Source organism: Eubalaena glacialis, chromosome 4 (genome assembly GCF_028564815.1).
Source record: "Eubalaena glacialis isolate mEubGla1 chromosome 4, mEubGla1.1.hap2.+ XY, whole genome shotgun sequence".
Taxonomy (NCBI): domain Eukaryota; kingdom Metazoa; phylum Chordata; class Mammalia; order Artiodactyla; family Balaenidae; genus Eubalaena; species Eubalaena glacialis.
Genome location: NC_083719.1, coordinates 28,325,387 through 28,344,011, shown reverse-complemented (window position 1 = coordinate 28,344,011; position 18,625 = coordinate 28,325,387). Strand labels below are relative to the sequence as shown.

At 42.0% G+C, this 18,625-nt stretch overlaps 1 protein-coding gene across 3 annotated transcripts in view; it reads left to right on the top strand.

Moving 5' to 3' along the window:
* The first annotated feature begins 7,074 nt into the window (after positions 1-7,074).
* The window catches only part of SLC45A2 (solute carrier family 45 member 2), a 32,406-nt gene continuing 20,855 nt past the window's right edge, over positions 7,075-18,625 (top strand). For 2 of the 3 annotated variants that reach the window (XM_061189169.1, XM_061189168.1), the window contains exons 1-2: positions 7,085-7,486; positions 9,698-9,874. In XM_061189169.1, coding sequence (XP_061045152.1) covers positions 7,102-7,486; positions 9,698-9,874 — 562 coding nt within the window. In that variant the 5' untranslated portion in view covers positions 7,085-7,101. Of the gene's footprint in view, positions 7,487-9,697; positions 9,875-18,625 lie in introns of all 3 variants that reach the window. The other variant, XM_061189171.1, reaches the window with a different exon arrangement.

The window sequence follows — 18,625 nt, the reverse complement described above, 5'->3', positions numbered from 1 at the left end:
TATTACAAGATATTGAATATAGTTCCCTGTGCTATGCAGTAAATCCTTGTTGTTGATTTTATATATAGTAGTTTGTATCTGTTAATCCCATACTCCTAATTTATCCTTCCCCCACCCCTTCCCCCTTTGGTAATCATAAATTTGTTTTCTATGAGTCTGTTTCTGTTTTGTACATAGATTCATGTGTATTATTTTTTAGATTCCACGTATAAGTGATATCATATAATTACTTCACTAAGTATAATCTCTAGGTCCATCCGTATTGCTGCAAATGACATTTCATTCTCTTCTGGCTGAGTAGTATTCCATTGTGTATGTATACCACATCTCCTTAAGCTAATTGTCTGCTGATGGGCACTTGGGTTGTTTACATGTCTTGGCTATTGTAAATAGTGCTGCTATGAACATAGGGGTGCATGTATCTTTTTGAATTAGAGTTTTCGTGTTTTCTGGATATGTACTCAAGTGGGATTGCTGGATCACATGGTAGCACTATTTTTAGGTTTTTAAGGAACCTCCATACCCTCCATAGTGGCTGCACCAGTATACGTTGCCACCAACAGTAGGAGGGTTCCCTTTTCTCCACACTGTCTTCAGTATTATTTGAAGACTTTTTGATAATAGCCATTCTGACTGGTGTGAAGTGATACCTCATTGTGGTTTTAATTTCCATTTCACTAATAATTAGCGATGTTGAGCATCTTTTCATGTGCCTTTTGGCTATCTGTATGTCTTCTTTGGAGAGATGTCTATTAGGTCTTCTGCTCATTTTTGATTGGGTTGTTTGTTTTTGTGCTATTGAGTAGTATGAGCTGTTTGTATATTTTGGAAATTAAGCCCTTGTTGGTTGCATCATTTGCAAGTATTTTTTCCCATTCCATAGGTTGTCTTTTCATTTTGTTAACGGTTTCCTTTGCTGTGCAAAAGCTCATAAGTTTGATTAGATCCCATTTGTTTATTTTTGCTTTTGTTTCTGTTACCTGGGAGACTGATCTAAGAAAATATTGCTACGATTTATGTCCGAGAATGTTTTACCTATGTTCTCTTCTAGGAGTTTTATGGTGTCACATCTTATATTTAGGTCTTTAAACCATTTTGAGTTTATTTTTGTATATGGTGTGAGGGAGTGTTCTAATTTCACTGATTTACATGTAGCTGTCCAGCTTTCCCAACACCACTTGTTGAAGAGACTGTCTTTTCTCTATTGTATATTTTTGCCTCCTTTGTCATAGATTAATTGACTATAGGTGTGTGGGTTTATTTCTGGGCTCTCTATTCTATTCCATCTACATGTCTGTTTTTGTGCCAATAGTGTGAAGTTTTAATAACTGTAGCTTTGTGGTATTGTCTGAGTCTGGAAGGGTTATGCCTCCAGCTTTGTTATTTTTCCTCAGGTTTGCTTTGTCAATTTTGGGTCTTTTGTGGTTCCATATAAATTTTAGAATTATTTTTTCTAGTTCTGTGAAAAATGTTATGGGTATTTTGATAGAGATCACATTAAATCTGTAGATTGCTTTGGTTAGTATGACCACTTTAACAATGTTAATTCTTCCAATCCAAGAGCATGGACTTTCCATTTCTTTGAATCATCTTCAATTTCCTTTATCAATGTTTTATAGTTTGCAGCATGTAGGTCTTTCATCTCCTTGGTTAAGTTTATTCCTAGGTTTTTTTTTAAAATTTATTTATTTAATTTATTTATTTTTGGCTGCATTGGGTCTTTGTTGCTGCGCACGGGCTTTCTCTAGTTGCAGTGAGCAGGGGCTACTCTTCATTGTGACGCACGGTCTTCTCATTGCAGTGGCTTCTCTTGTTGCGGAGCATGGGCTCTAGGCATGCGGGTTTCAGTAGTTGTGGCACGTGGGCTCAGTAGTAGTGGCTCGTGGACTCTAGAGCACAGGCTCAGTAGTTGTGGTGTACGGGCTTAGTTGCTCCGTGGCATGTGGGATCTTCCCAGACCAGGGCTCGAACCTGTGTTCCCTGCATTGGCAGGCAGATTCTTAACCACTGTGCCACCAGGGAAGCCCTTCCTATGTATTTTTAAATGCAATTTTAAACAGGATTGTTTTTTAACTTCTCTTTCTGATATTTCATTGTTACTGTAAAGAAATGCAACAGATTTCTGTATCTGTATCCTGCTACCTTGCTGAATTCATTAATTAGTTCTAATAGTTTTTGTGTAGAGTCTTTAAGGTTCTCTGTATAGAGTATCATGTCATCTCCGAATAGTGACAGTTTTACCTCTTCCCTTCCAAATTGAATACCTTTTATTTCATTTTCTTGTCTGATTGCTGTGGGTAGGACTTCTAATACTATGTTGAATAGAAGTGGTGAGAGTGCGCATCCTTGTTTTATTCCTGAATTTAGTGAGAAAGCTTTCAGCTTTTCACTGTTGAGTATTATGTTGGCCGTGGGTTTGTTTTAAGTGCTTTTATTATGTTGAGATATGTTCCCTCTATACCCACTTTGGTGAGAGTTTTTATCATGAATGGATGTTGAATTTTGTCAAATGCTTTTTCTGTGTCTATTGAGATGATCCTGTGGTTTTTGTCACTTCTTTTGTTAATGTGGTGTGTCACATTGATTCGTGTTTGTTGAACCATCTTTGCAGCCCTGGAATGAATCCAACTTGACCATGGTGTATGATCCTTTTTATGTATTGTTGGATTCGCTTTGACAATATTCATTGAGGATTTTTGCATCTATATTTATCAAAGGTATTGTCCTGTAATTTTCTTTTTTGGTAGTGTCTTTGTCTGGTTTTGGTATCAGGGTGATGGTGGCTACTTGGAATGACTTTGGGAATGTTCCTTCCTTTTTAATTTTGGGGAGTAGTTTGAGAAGGTTAGGTGTAAGTTCTTATTTGTATGTTTGGTAGAATTCCCCAGTGAAGCTGTCCAGTCCTAGACTTTTATTTGCAGGGAGTTTTGTTTGTTTGTTTGTTTGTTTTTTAATTATAGGTTCTATTTTACTTCTAGTGATGTTCAAATTATCTGTTTCTTCTTGGCTCAGTTTTGGTAGGTTGTATGTTTCTAGAAACTTGTCCATTTCTTCTAGGTTGTCCAATTTGATGGCATATAACTGTTCATAGTATTCTCATAATTTTTTGTATTTCTGTAGTATCAGTTATCATTTCTCCTCTTTCATTTCTTATTTTATTTGGGTCCTCTCTCTTTTCTTGGTTTGTCAATTTTGTTTACCCTTTCAAAGAACCACCTCTAGGTTTAATTGGTTTTTTTCTATTGTTTTTTAAATCTCTCTTTTATTTATTTCCTCTCTGATCTTTATTATTTCCTTCCTTCTGCTGACTTTAGGTTTTGTTTGTTCTTCTTTTTCTAATTCTTTTAGGTGGTAGGTTAGGTTGTTTATTTGAGATTTTTCTTGTTTCTTGAGAAAGGACTGTATCTCTGTTAACTTCCCTCTTAGAACTGCTTTTGCTGCATCCCATAGATTTTGTGAGGTTGTGTTGTCATTTTCATTTGTCTCGAGATACTTTCTCATTTCTTCTTCGATTTCGTTGTTGACTCATTGGCTTTTTAGTAGCATATTGTGTAGTCTCCATGTAATCATTCTTTTCTCGTTTTTCTTTCAGTGGTTGATCTCTAGTTTCATACCGTTGTGGTCAGAAAAGATGCTTGAAATAATTTCTGTTCTCTTAAATTTGTTGAGGCTTGTTTTGTGACCTACCCTAGAGAATGTTTCATGTGTGCTTGAAAAGAAAGTGTATTCTGTTTTTTTTCTGTAATAAGCCCAACTAGTCTATTGTGTCATTTAAGACCTCTGTTGCCTTATTGATTTTCTGTCTGGATGATCTGTTCCTTGATGTCAGTGAGGTGTTAAAGTCTCCTACTATTATTGTATTCCTGTCAATTTCTCCCTTTATGTCTGTTAGTATTTGTTTTATATATTTAGATGCTCCTATACTGGGTGTATATATGCTAATGAGTATAATATCCTCTTCTTGTATTGATCCCTTTATGATAATATAATGTCCTTCTTGGTCTTTATGGCCTTTGTTTTAAAGTCTATTTTGTCTGATATGAGTGTTGCTACCCCACTTCTTGTCGTTTCCATTTGCATGAGATATCTTTTTCTATGCCCTCATTTTCAGTCTGTGTCTTTCTTCCTGAAGTGAGTCTCTTGCAGGCAGCATATGGTGGGCTTTTGTTTTTTTTAATCTAGTCTGCCACTCTGTCTTTTGATCAGAGCATTTAGTCCGTTGATATTTAAAGTAATTATTGATAGGTATGTACTTATTGCCATTTTAAACCTTGTTTTCCAGTTGATTTTGGAATTCTTCTTTGTTCATTTCTTTTTATTTCTCCTTTTGTGGTTTGATGGTTTTCTTCTGTAGTATGCTTGAGTTCCTTTCTTTTTGGTTTTGTGAATCGATTTTATGTTTTTGATTGGTGGTTACCCTGGAGTTCAAGTATACTGACCCATAACTATATCTACTTGCTTTAAACTGATAGTCATGCAAATGCAAACACATTCTAAAAGATCTACAGTTTTTTACTCCACTCCCCCACATTTTACAATTTTGATGTCTTATTTTACATCTTCATGTTTATCCTTTTGCTGTTCATTGTAGTTATAATTGCTTTTACAAATTTTTTTAATTTTTTTTTTAATCTATGTACTGGCTTTTTTAAATGATCTTCAATCCTTTTATGTATTTGCTTTTCCTATTGTGTTTCCCCTTTCCTATAGATACTTGCTTCTTTTCTATTTGGAGAAGACCTTCCAATATTTCTTTTAGGGTAGGTTTAGTATTACTTAACTCTTTTAGTTTTTGCTTGTCTGAGGAATTCTTTCTCTCTCCTTTCTGGTGACTTTTTGTCTGTTTTTTTTTTCATTCTACCTGGTTACGTGGAGATCTTTCTTGCAGCTTTGGTTGTATAGAAGATCTTCTGCCAGTTTCCAGTTGCTTTTCTGTGAGCATTGTTCCACATGTAGATGTATTTCTGATGTGTTTGTGGGGGGAGTTAAGCTCCACATCCTCCTACTCCACCATCTTGATCTCCCTCCTTATTTCCTTCTTAGTCACTAATGGGTCATAGGCACCTGTTGGACACTGCAGCTTCTCGTGCCTTGGAATCAGATTGGATGTCACTACCCTCGTTTTCTGTTCCACATTGATATTCATACAGTACTTGCTTTTTTATTTTTTTTTGGCTGCATTGGGTCTTCATCGCTGTGCACAGGCTTTCTTTAGTTGTGGTGAGCGGGGGCTGCTCTTCATTGCGGTGCGTGGGCTTCTCATTGCGGTGGCTTCTCTTGTTGCGGAGCACGGGCTCTAGGCGCGTGGGCTTCAGTAGTTGTGGCTCGCGGGCTCTAGAGCACAGGCTCAGTAGTTGTGGTGCACGGGCTTAGTTGCTTCGCGGCATGTGGGATCTTCCCGGACCAGGGATCAAACCCGTGTCCCCTGCATTGGCAAGCAGATTCTTAACCACTGCGCCACCAGGGAAGTCCCACAATACTTGCTTTTTATCATGGCTGTGGAAAACCCAGCCTCACAAAAATCTGAAGTCATTGAAAGGATTATAGTACATTCTTATGTTGCAAGTATGAACTATTTCATTCTTACTTCATGTAGTATCTGAAAGATGTTGAGTTTTTCTGAGTTTACTCTCTTTAAATTTTTAAATCTCCTGAGATACCCCTTTGAGTTCACTGTGGTGCCCTGGGGCACCTTGGCACACAGTTTGGGAAATACCACTTTAAGTGATTTGCTCAGGGAAATACAGGTAGACGGAGGCAGAGCCAGAATTTAAACTTTAATATTTTGACTCCAAGTCTTGCTGTTAAACCATTTTTACGGCCTTTCCTATGAGATCATGTTTCCCTTGCCACTCAAATTTTCATTTGAATTCAAGGTCCAACAAGGAAAATATGACCCACTCAAAGTCTTTAAAACAGAGGAGATTTATTATAGAGAATTACATTGGTGATAAGAGATGAGAAGCCCAGGGGACAGTGAGGCAACTCAGATACGAGCAACCACAGGAAGCCAAGACCACTCCCATAGCTGCAGGATCGATAGGAAAGGTAGTGTTATAGGGACCCAGAAGCTAAGGTTGGCAGCTGGACCCACAGTGGAGATGCAGCCACTGCCAGAGACATCTCAGGATGGAGAAAGAGAGGGGAGGAAGTATCCTGATTTCTTCCTTTCTCCTGCCCCCAGTCTTCCCACCAGTGCCTCTGATTGGACAAATCTACCTAGAAGCAGAGAGCAAGGGAACCTGGGAAATGTAGTCCCTTATGGTATAGAGCATAGTATGAGGGGGAGGGAATGGATCTGAGCAAACAGGCAGTTGACTGGCATTACAAAATGTTGTGTATACACTTTATTCATTCTATAATTCCTTTAGCAAATGTTTATTGAGGACCTACTAGGTGCCAGGTATCATGCTAGATGCCATAATGAGCAAAACAGACCAGATCACTGCTCATAAGGGGATCAAAGACCAATAGAGGAGAAGGAGAATAAACACGAACTATCTGAAGTGTGTTAAGTGCAATGAAGGAAAATATCACAGTGCTGTGAGAGAGCTAGTGATTTAGGGGAAGGGGCAACCTCCCACTGTTTTAAGTCTAGTTAATTGACTATATGTGTGTGTGTAGAAAACTTGTGTTCAGGAGAGGACAGAATATTTATATCTAGAAAAAGTTTAGAAAAAGATATCGACTCATTCATACTTAACATCTGGATTATAGGGCTTTATTTTCTCAAAGCTGTATGTGATTGTGTGTCATAGTGTGTGTGTGTGTGTGTGTGTGTGTGTGTGTGAGAGAGAGAGAGAGAGAGAGAGAGAGAGAGGCAGAGAGAACAGTACAAAGGAAGACTCTTTCAGAAAAACATTCTAAGGAGCCAGAGGGCTCACAGCAGCTAATCTGCATCATGCTTTCCAGGCCCCACCCCGCTTCCTTCTCATCATAACTTGTGATCTTAGAGGCGTGAAAGAATTTGAGCCCCTCCCCCAGCCTGACCATCTCTGTTGGCCGCTTAGCCAGGCTCCACGTCAAATCCAGCTGGGAGCGCAAACCCCAGGGCTACGCAAGAGGTGGTGGGCTTGCAGGCAGGTTCCTCACCCAGTGGCCATGGGCGACAGCAGTGGGCAGCCTGGCATCCACACCTACAAATCCCTCGCTGAGGAGGGCCCCTTCGGCTCTGTGGAGCCGCCCAAAAGACCCACAGGGAGCCTGGTCATGCACAGCATGGCCATGTTCGGCCGGGAGTTTTGCTATGCGGTGGAGGCGGCCTACGTGACCCCAGTCCTGCTCAGCGTGGGCCTGCCCAAGAGTCTCTACAGCATGGTGTGGCTCCTGAGCCCTATCCTGGGGTTCCTGCTGCAGCCCGTGGTGGGACTGGCCAGTGACCACTGCCGGGCCCGGTGGGGGCGGCGGAGACCCTACATCCTCACGCTGGGTGTCGTGATGCTCCTGGGCATGGCTATGTACCTTAACGGGGACGCTATCGTATCAGGTCAGTGGGCAGCACAAGGTGGGCAGGCCGGGAGAAGGGTCCTGTTACGCAGCTTGCTGAAAGGAGAATGCAGATTTCTTTACGCCACAGTCAGAAATTGGTTAAAACTGATTCTCTCTCCTAAGTTACACCGAGTTTTCACCTTTGAGTGACCCAAATTCTGTGGTTAGGCACCTTTACTTTTAGAAACATCAGGATACATTATTTTTCAATTGTGAGAATTTGAAAATAGGATTATATTTTTACCTATTTTATTAAATTACATATTTTTACATATTTATCAATTATGGAGTTTTTTTGGTGCCCATTATACCTTATTTAGTACTTTCTCAAATTAACTAGCTGCCAAATGGCTCCATAAATTTTTACAATAAATGTAACTTTGTGTCCAGATGAGAGTTAATTATGTTCACAGCTTTCTGTGGAGTCTTTTAATAGGTACAGGGCATCAGCCTGGTAGCTCAAGGGGACATTTTTGCACTGCAAATTGTGGACATAAACCTGATGGTGAGCACTTTTTCTAGCCATTAATCAGCCACCACCAATTAGTCAGTAATTGGTGGTAGTACATATTGCATTGAGAAAAGAATCGTTAAACTTAAAAATAGCACACAGTTTTTGACCATTAACTCTCAGGCTAGCAGAATGGATGATAATGAGACAGGATAATCAGTTATCATTTGTATATATTTAAAAGAGGGCATAAATCTATAAATGTAGGGTATTTCTGGAAGAAATTACAAAAAACCTGAAAATTGTTGCCGATAGGGAAGGAGTACTAAAGGGCCGGGGTGAGAGGGGGAGGGTAGGCTTATTTTTCACGTATTTTTTTACTGTATTTTTAAAAACAGGTACATACAGGGAGATCAGCTCGGTGCTTTGCGACCACCTAGAGGGGTGGGATAAGGAGGGTGGGAGGGAGACACAAGAGGGAGGGGATATGGGGTTATACATATGCATATAGCTGATTCACTTTGTTATACAGCAGAAACTAACACAACACTGTAAAGCAGTTATATTCCAATAAAGAGGTTAAAAAAAAACAGGTGCATATATTAAATATTAAAGTTTAAAAAATAAACTGAAAGCAAGGGAAATAGTTGTGAGTCAGTGAACTGTGGCATAGCCATAGGATGAATATTATTTAGCTGTTAACACGGTGAAGTTGCTCTTCATCACCTGAAATGCTCATGTACAACACGATCCCATTAGTCAGTGCTCCTCAAATCAGAGTCCTCCAACCCAGGAGTCCCCAGCCCCCGGGCCACGGACCGGTGCTGGTCCACGGCCTGTCGGGAACTGGGCCGCACAGCAGGAGGTGAGCGGGGGGGCCAGCGAGCGAAGCCTCATCTGCCGCTCCCCGTGGCTCCCATGACCTCCCGAACCATCCCCGCCCCCATCGCTCGCATTACCGCCTGAACCGTCTCCACCCACCACACCCCATCGTGGAAAAATTGTCATCCACGGAACCGGTCCCTGGGGCCAGCCTGCAGCATCAGCCTCAGTGGGAGGCTGTTAGAGGCCCCACCTCCCAGCTACTGATGAATCACAGGAGATTCACGGGAGGTGGAGCCCAGCAATCTGTTTTAACAAGTCGTCCAAGTGGTGGTTACGCACGCTGAAGTTTGAGAAGCACTGCGTAAGGGCACAGGTGCACACCTCTCTACGTTAGTGCGTAAAGGGATGTCTGAAGGATGACCAGATCTAGGGGCTGGGATCTAAAAGCATCTCCTCAGCTTTTCTATGTGGTTGGAATGGTTTACAATCAGCATGTATACTTTTTAAAACAGCTTTATTTAAAGAGATGATTCACATACCATAAAAGTCACCATCTAAAAGTGTACAACTCAGTGCTTTTTCATATATTCTCAAGGTTGTATAACCATCGTCACTACCTAATTACACAACATTTTCATCCCCCCGACCAGTAAGAAACCTGGTAACCGTTAGCAGTCACTCCCCAGTTCCTTCTCCCTGACGGTCCTAGGCAACTGCTCAGTCTCCTTTCTGTCTCTAGAGAGCTGCCTTTTCTGGACATTCACTGCATCATTTTCAAAACTTGAAAAAATAATGAAGCTGTTTCTTATTTGGAAAAGCAAAGCAAAATGAAAGTAAAGGGAAATAATTTGATAACAGGAGGTCTGGGTGGAAATAAAAATGCGGATCATTCTAAACCAGGATTTAGGAGACCAATGTTTGTTTCTCTTTTAGCTTTGATTGCTGACCCAAGGACGAAGCTGATTTGGGCCATCAGCATCACCATGATAGGTGTGGTTCTCTTTGATTTTGCTGCTGACTTCATTGATGGGCCTATCAAAGCCTACTTATTTGATGTCTGCACCCATCGAGATAAGGAGAGGGGCCTCCACTACCATGCCCTCTTCACAGGTAGGGAATATTCCAGAAAGTCTATCCTTCGGCTCAGCAGATAGGGAGGCCCTTCCACTGAAGCCATCCAGTGTCTCAGCACTCAGACTTTTTCAATGAATGGATCCGTTGATGGACTGCTCCCATCACGCGGGCTCTGTCTTCCAGTGCATTTCTCTTGTGACCAGGCTGTGGAGTTTTTGCAAAGGAAGTTTATACAAGAGCTTTCTGAAGAGCCATTTGTGGAGACCTTTACAACTAAAATGAAAAGAGGCCTTGTAGACTTGACTTTATTTTTTGTTTTGTTTTATTTTTTAATCAGTAATATGTAGCATCAGCATTACTTAGGAGCTTGTTAAAAATGCAGCTTCTTGGGCCCCTCCTCCAGTTATTTTGATTCAGTGGGTTTGAGGTGAGGCCTAGAAATTTGCATTTTTAATGACTACCCCAGATGATTCTGTGGCAAGTATCCCAAGAATCACATTTAAAAACAAAAATAGAAACAAACCAAGCAAATAAAAAGCCCCAAGTCTTAAAGGTTTCTTAGTTGTATAAAGAGTTAGCATTTCCTCAACCTCCTGGTTTGGAAAAGGCCATGCCAGGAGGACAACGGGGGGCTCTCTCCATTTCTTGGGGCCATTGCCGGCTTCCTTTGGTTGCTGTTGAGTCCTTCATTTAGAGCAATGCTACTGATGTTCAGCATGAATTTATAGAGCTCCAGTTAGGACTTTTCTAGGACTGGGGTGTCATGCACAAGATGACAGCATGATCCCGGCCTGGGAGCATTTCTGTGTCTACTCGTGGGGACTCTATTTGATTGTCTTCATCGCCCAGCCAATGTATTTTATGTTCTGACATCTTCTGTCTCCTCCCATGGCCAGGTAGGTCCCATGAGAAGCAAAATCTTGAGTTTTGTCCAGTTTGTGTCTCCGCAGCCCAGAGCAGCACCTGCACGGAAGCCGTTGGCTCAGTAATTTGTTGTTAGAGCAAATATTTGGCTGGCGAGCCCTGGAAGGATGGGGCTGCCCAGCAGAGGGTATTTCCTCCGTGCTCCAGGGCAGACAGAGAGCAAGAGTCCAGCCCGTCTGTGGGGCCCCCAAGCCCCCTGTCTACAGCTAGAAGGTCCCAGAATAGAGATTGAAACTGCATCTTCCTAACTGAAATCCCACAGTTCCTGCTGCTTTATCGTAATCTGCAAATTACTTACAACAACATCATGGGAGACTTCTTGGCTTTTGAACCTGACACATTGAGAGTCTTATTGCTCTAAGTACTTTGGGCAATATGGCCACTCCTTCCCGGCTTACATCAGTGTTAGTCTCGGCCAAACAACCTCTGCTTTGCTGCCTCTGTGTTAGAAGACTGAGCCCTGTATTTTGGGAACTTTTCCAAGGTTAACAGATGGTAGTATTTCTATTGAGTTCGATAAAATGTCTTGAAGTTTTCTACTGATATTAGTGTATAGTGGTCTCAGCAAACATGACCTGGGTTTAGGCTTTCACTGTATCTTTCGTACTTATCCTTTAACTGATTTTCCAGTCTCTAATTTCTTCCTATTCCAACTGAAACAACACGTAGCTTCCAGCTTCATATTCCTAAAAGACAGCTATGACCAGGGCACTTTCCTGTTCAATGACCTGCAGTGGCTCCTGTTGACAAATTATGAATTAATCGACAGTCAATCTAAGAAAGAAATAGAGAATTTTAGTCGAGCCAACCTGAAGATTATAAACCAGGAGACAGTCTCTCAGAGAGCTCTAAAACTGTTCCTCCCATTAGAGGTTAAAGCACAGTTAGATTTGAGACAAAGGGTTATACATCAAATGACGTATTGACAGTTTACATAGTCCAGATCTGCACAGACAAGGTGAGTAGTGGGTCGTCGTGACCGCTTACAGGATTAAGAAAGGAATGTTATCTCCTGAGGGGTTACCTTGCTGGTGCCAGGAGAAAATTGCTCCTTATTGAGCAAGTATTCCTGTGTCTTATACAGCGGTCTGGTTAATATATAATACAGATGCACAATGCACACTGAATGGGAGGATGGAGACCCAAACAGGCAGAGAGAACATTTTATGTTTAAATTTTTCTCGTCTTGCCATAAAATATGAATTTTATTTCATCACTCCCCATTTGCCTACTGAATCAAGATCACATTCCTGGACAGGGTTCAAACTCCCCACAATCTGTTCCCACCCTACCCTGCAAGCTTCGTTTCCCGTTACTCCCGCCACATCCTCTGTGCTCTGAGCAGTTTCCCAGCGTGTTCCCAGGGGCAGAATCCAGGGATACTCACTGTATCCCTGTACCGCCACCACTGCTTGGCATATTGTAGGTGCTCAAAGTGAATATTAATGGAACAAACCAAGGAGACTGCCCTTTCCTTTCCAGCTTCTGGGGCTTTACTCACACTGAAATTCCCTTCCCCCTTTTCTCCCTTTGGAAATCAAAGCTGCTTAGAAACTTTCTTCTACCCACTTCCTAGAGAGAAGGCCCCTCAATTCTCTTCCAAATTGCAGGCAAACTTAATTTCTAATTTGGTCAGAGGCTCCACCCACAGCATAATCAAAGCACAAAAGTTCCTCAGGTGTCAATGAAATGGATAATTCCCGCAGGAAGAGATAGCGGAGGCTACAGTTCACCATACACATAGCCTGAATTTTACTTCCCCTGTGGCCTATGTGGTCTGCTTGGGCCATAACTGAATACCACAGACTGGGGGGCTTAAAGTACAGAAATTATGTTCTCACAGTTCTGGAGGCTGGAAGGCCAAGATCAAGGTGCCAGGAGGGTTGGTTTCTGGTGAGATCTCTCTTCTTGGCTCGCTCCCGGCCATCTTCTCGCTGTGGTCTCACACGGCCTTTCCTCTGTGCATGCACTCCTGGTACCTCTTCTTCCTCTTATCAGGACCCCAGTCCTATGGATTAAGGCCCCACTCTTATGACCTCATTTAATCTTAATTAGCTCCTTAAAGGCCCTATCTCCAAATATGGTCACTTTGGGGGTTAGAGCTTCAACATATGTCTTTTAATGAAGAAAGCAAAAGCTTTCCTAGAACCCCACAGACTTCTGCTTGTTTCTCATGGGGCAGAATTAGGTCACATGAGCACCCAGGGGCCTGGGAGGTTGGAAAAAAGAGAGGGTATTTTGGGGGGTGGGGAGCATATCCCTGAATCAAATTGGGGTTCTGTTAACCAGGAGGAAGGGGCAATTATTAATACTGAATAAGCCAAAACTAGTAGCTACCACATAGAATACAAACACAATTGAGTATTAGCCTCATGAGTACAACTAAAGACCAAGACTATTGTAAGAAAGTGACAGCCAGAGCTTCCAAATCCCAATCTCTTAGTGAATAATGAAGAGGTAATTACATTTTAAAGTTATACTCATATTCACAGTTTTACCTGATCACATTTGTTATATTCACATTCTCTCCTGAATTATAACTCACTGTGGATTTATCCATCTCTTCTACAAGATTTGTAAACTACAAGATTTGTAAAAACATGAAGATTCCCTGCAAACTCCCATGGCTTCCAACTCATTGCCTTGCCATTAGCAGACACTTAGAAGTGTTAGCTATGTAAAAAGAGACTCTAGGTTTTATAACCCTGCTTGTATTTCGGGCAATTTTACAAATCGCAGCGATCGGATGAATATGCTCATTTAGTTACCTTGCTTTGTCTCTTGACCAACATGAACTCTGGACCTCAGTCAACTGTCTCTGGCTATAGGGGGACCCCCGAGGGTGTGTGGATGGCTCAAAGCAAGTTCTTTCCTCTACTAGAAAAAAACAACTTAAAATACCTTCCTCCTATAAAACAAGTAAGTCTCACCTTATTTAAAGTTTAGATTCTAAAGTCCCTGCTTAAGTGATAATCACAGAGAGTCCACATTATTTGTAAACACCTCTCAGATCATTCATAAAATACAGTATACCTCGTTTTGTGTATATAGATCTGCATAGTGATGGATACAGGTAAATATATCTGCAGATTCATCTCCTCTTTAGTGTTTACTTCTGGACATGGGCTCGATTAACAGAATAGCAGATAGGACAACCCATATTATTTAAAATGTTCTTTTTATCTTTCTTGCTCTCTCTCTCCCTCTTTTTAAAGTGTGAATGGTTGAATTCTGTTGAGTTAAACATGGATGTGTGACCCCACTGTGGTGTCCTTGCTCTGAATGGTAGACCACATTAAAAAATGGAGAGAAAAATAATGAGCAGTGCATTATCACTTTGCTTAGTCTTTGCATACATGCCAGACCTCCCGAATTTACATGAACTTGGCAAAGAGATGTCTATAACATTCTGCTTGAAACAAGCATTTTATAATAAAGTCATGTTCAGTTTTAGGGCCCATTTTGATTTTCATCAGCAGCAATATATCATTTACCTGAGGAATCCAGTCATTCGAGTAAATTGAAATTCTTTTTTATTTATTTCAGAGCTGTAGTCAAGGCCCAACAATTCCAAATGCTTTGTGAGTAAGTGTCAAAGGGTTCACTGCCAAAATATTTTCCAGCATATTTCTGATTTTTTTTTTTTTTTTAAGAAAAGACCCTACTGGCTTCCAGAAGGACATTTTAGTCCTCCAGCTTCTTCTGTCTCTTATGTTTAAGGGTAACTCTATCTGCCCTCCATCCCTGGCGAATGTGGTAGCTATGCTGTGTTTAGTGGATCCAGCCTCATCCCTTCATCCCATGCCTTCACCTTTGGGTGCATCTGAGGCTGTGGAACCCACACTCACCAGAAGGAGATTCCTCTCTTGTGTCAGAATGCTTCTAAGCAAGCCTATGTTGCTAAATTAACCCAAGGCCTTGCTCTCCTTAGCAGCGGGCTCCATCCCACCAAAGGAGGCTGGGACCAGACATGATGGTAAAGGCCGTCCCAGTTCACATCCTGGCTCCTCCTCCTGCTGAGTCGCCTTAGTATTTCTGAACTTTTGTTTCTTCACAGCGGTGTGAATCTCTACACAATGCTAGTTATTAATATCCTGGCAAATGGTCCCAGGTCCAGAGCAAGGAACCATTTAAAAGGATTCAACACCAAATGTTTATATGTACTAGATTTCCTCCATTCCCGCCGGACCTGTGAAAGTTTTATTTGTATATAATGACTCAGTGAGAAACTTGCCCCATGTACATCTTTGGAAGAAGAATGGGTAACTTCTTAGGCTCAGCCTCTTTTGATTTTTCTGTTTCTTTAATACTTCAAAGTATGCATTAAAATGCTAGTGAAACAAATGCTCAGATTAGAAATAATTAAGAACTAACAAAATGAATCCTAAAAATAAATGTCAGATATGAGCCCCTTTGACCAAACCTATACAAGTGGAAAGAAGCCACGTTTCATGTTAGAGTCGGTTTTAACTTCTCCTTTAGGACTCATTGCTGCATGAGTGGATTTCTTTCATCAGCTGGGTTCCCTTTGAAGTTTCTGCCCCTGGTGAACTTTCATATCGCCTCACTCAGGCAGCTTGGAAAGGATGTGGCCAGAGCAGAAGCCAGGATACAGAAACTTCAGCTTTGAGGGTGACGTGAATAACTTAGGGCAAAACAGTTAATGTCTCTAAACTGCCATTTCTTTTCCCATTTCAGCACCTACCTCTCAAAGAATCTCAAAGGCAGGTTAGAGAAGGGAACCCCTGAGGGCATTTTTCCCTGACTGCGTTGTCTGCCAGAAATCTTTCCCCAGATACCAGTTGGCCAGCTTGGTTTGCTTTCACTCTTTGTTACAATCTGGTCGCATAGCCCCTCCTCAGTGATGTGTTCCTGATTACCTGATAATATATTATTTGTTCATTTGTTTGTTGTTTATTGTCTGCCTCTATAGCCAACATATAAGCTCTCTGAAGACAGGAATATTATCTTTCCTGTTTGTTGCTGTATCACCAGTGCTTAGAATAGTTCTGGGAATATGCTGAAGAAATATTGATGAGACCAATATTCTATTTTAACATCCTCATTTTACCTATGAGGAAGCTGTGTTGCCAAGAGGTAAGTGACTAACCCAAGGTCACAGAGCTGAGTAGCGGTAGACTAGACTAGGGGCAGAAGCCAACCAGCCAGCCAGCCAGCCAACCAAAGACCTGGGTCATGCTTTTGTTTGGATTCACCTCCAAGCTGAGCCCCAGAGAAGGTCTGTATGCACATAGCTTATTGGGGAAAGGATTCCAGAGATTGAGAGTGAGCGAATGGGGGGAGTGGAACAGGCCAATACAGGAAGCATTACAGAGTTGGCCTTTGCTCTCAGTGGCTGCCTCTATCTCACCAGGACCCTCCAAGGAGCCTTATGAAGTGCATCTCGGAACTCTCCAGCTGGGAGGATCAAGTGGGGGAGATGAATGCACTGGCTCCAGTCTCCACCAGCCAAGGGTGATCCCATGGGTTTTAACCTCCCTTGTGTGAGTGCTGCCCCACCTGAGTGTGGGTTCCCTCAGGCAAGGTACCTGAGCAAAGAGGGCCAAGGCTAGCTTAGAACTGGTCACCGCAGCGGCTGCTGGAGAAAGGACTGGGATGGGGGTACCGAGAGGACCTGCCGTGTCCACGAGGGCTGCCTGATCCAGCTCATGACTTAGTCCTGAGCTTTTTCACTCTAGCGTAGGTGCTCCATGTTGTTTGGTCACCATTAGGAGGAGTTAAAGCATTTTGCAAAGTGCTCAACAATTTACCTTATAGTAAAATGAGCTGTTGCAACTCAGAACTAAAATATTAGTTCTGCAGACTTAAAGAAAACTCATGGAAGCCACAAATGGCTCCAGAATCGGGCCAATTAATGACTTGACTATTTCTAATCTTTAAGCAAGAACAGGAGTCAGATTTTACATGTCACGTCAGAAAATGAGAAGTTTCAAGAACCTTCTCTGAATTAGGGTAGCAGTAGTCATTCATAGACTCAAATCAAGAAACTTGCCTTTAGAAAATGTTGAGATAAGGTGAATGCTTTTATGGGAACCATTATTGCATTAGACATGTCAGCAGCTTTCACAGGAACACAAAGTGCGGTCTCAGTGCTCTTACCCTCTGGGGCAAACACTCCCCCAGTTCTCTGCGTGCATGTGTTTGATTAAGAAGTATATGATTCTGGCATTGCTTTGCTGCAAATTTTTTAGCCTACAGCATAACCGGTGCCCAGTAATAGAAAATGTTGGGTGAATCTTCATGTCTGAAATGGGTGTGAATCCCAAACCCCAAACTTAATTTAATTGCGTCTGTGTTAAGCCCCATTGGCACAGGATGGAGAAAACTTAGTGTCAGTCCCTTTGGAATATTCTCCCACCCCTTTCCCCAAGGGTTGCATCTAAATTCTGAGAGCTTAGAGTAGAAAGGTTTCAGGGCAGGGAGGATCTGGGTTTTAGCATCCTGTGTTCACACTGGCATTTACTGGGCTGTCCCTGGTCCCACGGTGTCTCAGTGGTCAGGCTAAGCTGGTCACAGTTGCATTCGCTCTCATCCTTGTCTGCAGGGCCCCTTCAGAACCCGGGGATTCTCAACTCCCTCCACCCCCATGCCATTCTGCTCTTCCCACGCCTGCCCGTATGAGGGGAGCTCTGTGAGCTGCAAACTCTCCGTGCTCTGATTTCCTTGTCTCTACAATAGAGATAAAAATACAGTTGACCTTCGTTATTCATGGATTCTGTATTTGTGAAGTCATCTGCTCACTAAAATTTATTTGTGCCGTCAAAATCAATACTTGCAGCTTGTTTGAGATCATTGCAGGCATCTGCAGAGTGGAGGAGAAAAATTTTGAGTCGCCCCATGTGCTTGTTCCCGGCTGTGGTTGATCAAGGTGACACTCTGACTTCTTGTTTTGATTCTCACACTGTAAACAGATGTCCCTTTACTGGTATATTTAGTGCCAATTTTTTTCTTTGCATTTTTTTTGGTGATTTCACTATTTACAGCGGCCCTAAATGTGGTGCTGAAAGCACTGTCTCGGATTCATAAGTGCAAGAACGTTGTGATGTGTCTTATGGAGAAAATATGTTTAATAAGTTTTGTTCAGGTGTGGGTTATAATGCTGTTAGCCATGGGTTCCATGTTAATGAAACAACCGTATATTAAATAAGATATCTTTAAGCAGAAACACACATAAAACAAGGTTATATGTTGATCAGTTGATGAAAATGAGACTAGAGGCTCACAGGAACTTAACACTCTATTTCCCCTCAGAGCAGTAGTTTACTATTCACGAATCCAGGGCTTGTGGAGACTTTCTAGAACGTAACTACCACTAATAATAAGAATCAGTGGTAGTACCTTCCTCAAAGGGTTGTTCTGAGGATTGTATGAGTCGTAAATGTCAAGCACCTAGGACAGAGCCTGACACACAAGCTCATCTGTCTCCATCCACCGCATAGCCGTTTCTTTCTCGAGGTCTTAATGTCCCCCTGGGGTCTTCCCAGCAAATAAAGTACTGGTCCCTTCTGCTCTTGGATCCCCCAAGCTACCTGCAGGAGGTTCTGCTCCCCACCTCCCATCCTCCCACCCCAACTAAGCCCAAGGAGGGAGGAGCACAGCCACCACTGCCGTAGGGATTCGCCAATATATGCACACCCATCATGAATGCCCTGCCTACCCCGGGAAGCCTTGGTTTTTTTTTTTAATTTTTAAAAATTTTTAAATTTAATTTTATTTTTTGATGGGGAAGAAATAGTGACTTTATTCAGAAGCCAGCAAACCAAGAAGATGGTTCCTAAAGAACCATCTTAATTCGGGGTAGAATTTGGGCTTCTTTTGTGCGAAGGGAAAAGGGGAAGCGGG